Source organism: Frankliniella occidentalis, unplaced genomic scaffold (assembly GCF_000697945.3).
Source record: "Frankliniella occidentalis isolate FOCC.00 unplaced genomic scaffold, Focc_3.1 Scaffold34, whole genome shotgun sequence".
In the NCBI taxonomy this organism is placed as follows: Eukaryota; Metazoa; Arthropoda; class Insecta; order Thysanoptera; family Thripidae; genus Frankliniella; species Frankliniella occidentalis.
This window is the reverse complement of record NW_026267164.1, coordinates 1,538,890-1,542,056: the sequence shown is the minus strand read 5'-3', so window position 1 is coordinate 1,542,056 and position 3,167 is coordinate 1,538,890. Positions and strand designations below refer to the sequence as shown.

General features: G+C 36.6%; 1 protein-coding gene across 1 annotated transcript; it reads left to right on the top strand.

Moving 5' to 3' along the window:
- The first annotated feature begins 1,422 nt into the window (after nucleotides 1-1,422).
- On the top strand, nucleotides 1,423-3,167 carry LOC113212100 (platelet-activating factor acetylhydrolase IB subunit beta homolog). The gene is made up of 4 exons (XM_026430689.2): nucleotides 1,423-1,599; nucleotides 1,941-2,147; nucleotides 2,225-2,344; nucleotides 2,432-3,167. Exons 1-4 carry the CDS (start codon nucleotides 1,537-1,539, stop codon nucleotides 2,711-2,713), a joined length of 672 nt encoding a protein of 223 aa, XP_026286474.1. The 5' UTR covers nucleotides 1,423-1,536; the 3' UTR covers nucleotides 2,714-3,167.

Sequence of the window (3,167 nt, the reverse complement as noted above, 5' to 3'; positions counted from 1 at the left end):
GTTATTTGTCCGACAGCCGCATTTAAGTAAATAAATTAAATAAATAAAGTATTACAACAACAGGGAAAGGGCTCGTTTCACTTGTCCGACAGGTGGAGTTGCGTTTCAAACTTGAATAGATACTAGAAAAAGTAGTTTCTGCAGTAGGGTTCAGTTTCTGGAACTACAATAATAAGTTGTAACAGTAAGTAGGAGTTATTGCAATAACTTAGAGTTATTCAAATATCTTTCGCTGGCGCGCCCGGCACCGTATTCGGGAGGCCTTTCGGCTATACTCGGCTCAGCGCTTGGGCCTCAGGCCTGGCCGTGGCTCGGCCGCCCGGGAACAACGCCGGACGCCCCAGCGAAAGTTATTTGAAAAACTTCGAGTTATTGTAATAACTCCTACTTACTGTAACAACTTATTATAGTTCCAGATACTGAACCCTACCGTAGCAACTACTTGTTCTAGTATTTTTAGCGCTATTAAAGTTTAAAAAGCAACTCCGGCTGTCGGACAAGTGAAACGAGCCCTTTCCCTGTTGTTGTAATACCTCACTTATTTAATTTATTTGCTTAGTTACGACTGTCGGACAAATAACTTGTCGGATAAACGGGGCATTCTCTTTCATTCATTACACATGTCTTTTTTTTTCAAGTTCCAGTATCATTACTGTATCTGTATTTAAGAATATTGCATTCTGCGGAATTCCCCTTTCATTGTATTTTAGGTTGTATGTGCTACGCATTATCTCCCTGTAATAACAGAGCTTAGTGCCTTCTTCTCATTTTGCTTTTCTTTTCTATTAACTAATACTTTAACATGATACATTTTCAAGATTTGAACAATTGACAATCAGTGTATTGTGAGGAGCCTGTCTCTTTATTCTAAGAGTAATCTTTCTGTTCAAGATGGACCAGACATTAAGATCAACTTGATTTGAGCACATGAACTGCAGCTTGTTTGTATATAGACGACATTGTGTATGTTTTGTAAGATTTTCAAGGTTCAAATCTTACGTGTTTTGTAAATTTGTAAAAAGGTTACTCAAGTCATGCTGGATAATTACCTAAGTTGGCTTTGTTTATGTTCTCATATTTTTTCATAAATGTTAATTTCTAAACTCTGTTTTTTTATTTATTTAATGAAACACCTATAATATCAAAATAATAAAAACCCCAACATCTACCTATATTTTGCCACCAACTGCAGCATTGTGGGCAGAATCGACTCAAAAATTCGTGTAATTAGATTTAGAAACACATGAAACAAGACTTTATCTTGAGAGCTCAAGCTTTTACACTTTTCCTTGCACACTCAGTTTTTGCAGAGTTGCGCGGTTGCGCGCAAGTCGTAAAAAGTATTTTTCATGATTTGGCAGCGTAGCCTCTAAGAGGTTACCGTTTCGAACCGCAACAGGGACAGCAATAGCGCTACTTCCCCCCCCCCCCTCAAAGCGGTTCCTGTCTCTCTATCAACAAGGAGGTTATCTGTCATTGAAGAATTGTTTATTTTTATAGTAGAAAGTAGAGAAATTTAATTGGAAAGAAACCAACATGAACCCTGCCGCTATTCCTACTCCTAAACCTGACGCAGAGGATGGAAGGTGGATAAATGTTGTAAGTTCTGCTCTTAATTCATTCAGTATGATGGACAAACTATGGCAATTGAAACTCAATTTTTCTCTATATGCGTAGTTTTTAATGTGGAAACACTTTATTCTTCCCATGATTTTCATAGAGTTAAATATCGGCCCTTAATATTTCTTGATTGGTACTGGTAATATTTTTTCTACATACCCAAGTGAAGCTACTTACTCAAGTAAATTCTTAATGAGTTATTTCATTCAAGAGAACACTGCCTGTAATTTATTCTTTACTTTCTCTCGTTATTGACCTCTTTACTCATTATTTTAATTGTTTTAGCACAACCGTTTTACTCATTATTTTAATTGTTTTAGCACAACCGTTATGTTTGTGAAGCAAAAGAGAAAGAGCCTGAAGTTATCTTCATAGGTGATTCTATCATTCAACACCTTGCGTACATGGACTATTGGAACCAAGTTTTTGCACCTATGCATGCATTAAACTTTGGAATCGGAGGAGATACCACTCAACATGTTCTATGGAGAATTACGAATGGAGAGTTGGATAATGTTACACCCAAAGTAAGTGTGCTATTTTATATTTGCTGCTCGCCTCTTTATATTTCTTTCCTCTTATTTGTTTTATCATTGTATTCAAGGTTGTTGTTGTCTTAATTGGGACAAATAATACTGAATCAGCTGAGGAAGTTGCTGGAGGAGTCCTTGAAGTACTTAAACTTGTTCGTGAAAAACAACCAGATGCCTACATAGTGTTGCTGGTAATTATCAAATATCAAGTAGAGTACCATGCAGTTGTCACCATACAAATTTTTCTGGTCATTTTAATTCCATTGAATCTTTTTCAGAGCTTGTTACCTCGAGGCTACCTTCCTAATCCACTTCGAGATAAAAACGAAGCTATCAACGCCATTGTGCGGGAAAGAGCTCAAGAAATGAGGAAAGTGGAGGTGTTAAGTATTGGACAGGGACTTGTCCAGCCTGATGGTACAATATCACACCATGATATGTATGATTATCTTCATCTCACCAACGCTGGATATGTGAAGGCCTTTGAGCCATTAGCTGAGCTTCTGCAACAGTTGCTTAGTGAAGGAGAACCAGAACAAGACCTTACACCATCAGAGTAATTTGTACAACTCTTTTCAGCATAAAAGACTGATGGAGTGTCAAATTTACCTTGTTGGCACTACAATTAAGATTATGAATTACCAGTTATGTTAATTATGATCAACACTGTTCTTTGCTGTTTTGAAACCCTGATTGTTTGCGTCACATTAGTTTACTCTCTGCCTCAGAAACATCTTTATGATCTGATTGTGATTGAGTAAAATTTTGTTCTAAACTAGGTTGTATTTTATGCTGTACATTATTGCATTCTTAATTTCCAAATCTTAAAGTTTTACCCTTTTTTTCCAACTGTGATTTTTGCTTTTTACCAATGATAGAGGTGGTACGGTACTTGTTAAGGGTTAGGAACGAAGTTGCCTAGTAATTGATGTCTGTAATTCTAACATTTAAATGGTGCAGGAGGTTTCAGTTTTGAAATATCTCACTGGTCAGAAATAAATCTAACAATCTTTA

Bases quoted from the DNA above. Each gene is read 5' to 3' on its own strand.
- LOC113212100 (XM_026430689.2), top strand. From the start codon at position 1,537: ATGAACCCTGCCGCTATTCCTACTCCTAAACCTGACGCAGAGGATGGA. The intron at 1,600-1,940 runs GTAAGTTCTGCT...TAATTGTTTTAG, and splicing joins ATGGAAGGTGGATAAATGTT to CACAACCGTTATGTTTGTGA. The intron at 2,148-2,224 runs GTAAGTGTGCTA...ATTGTATTCAAG, and splicing joins TGGATAATGTTACACCCAAA to GTTGTTGTTGTCTTAATTGG.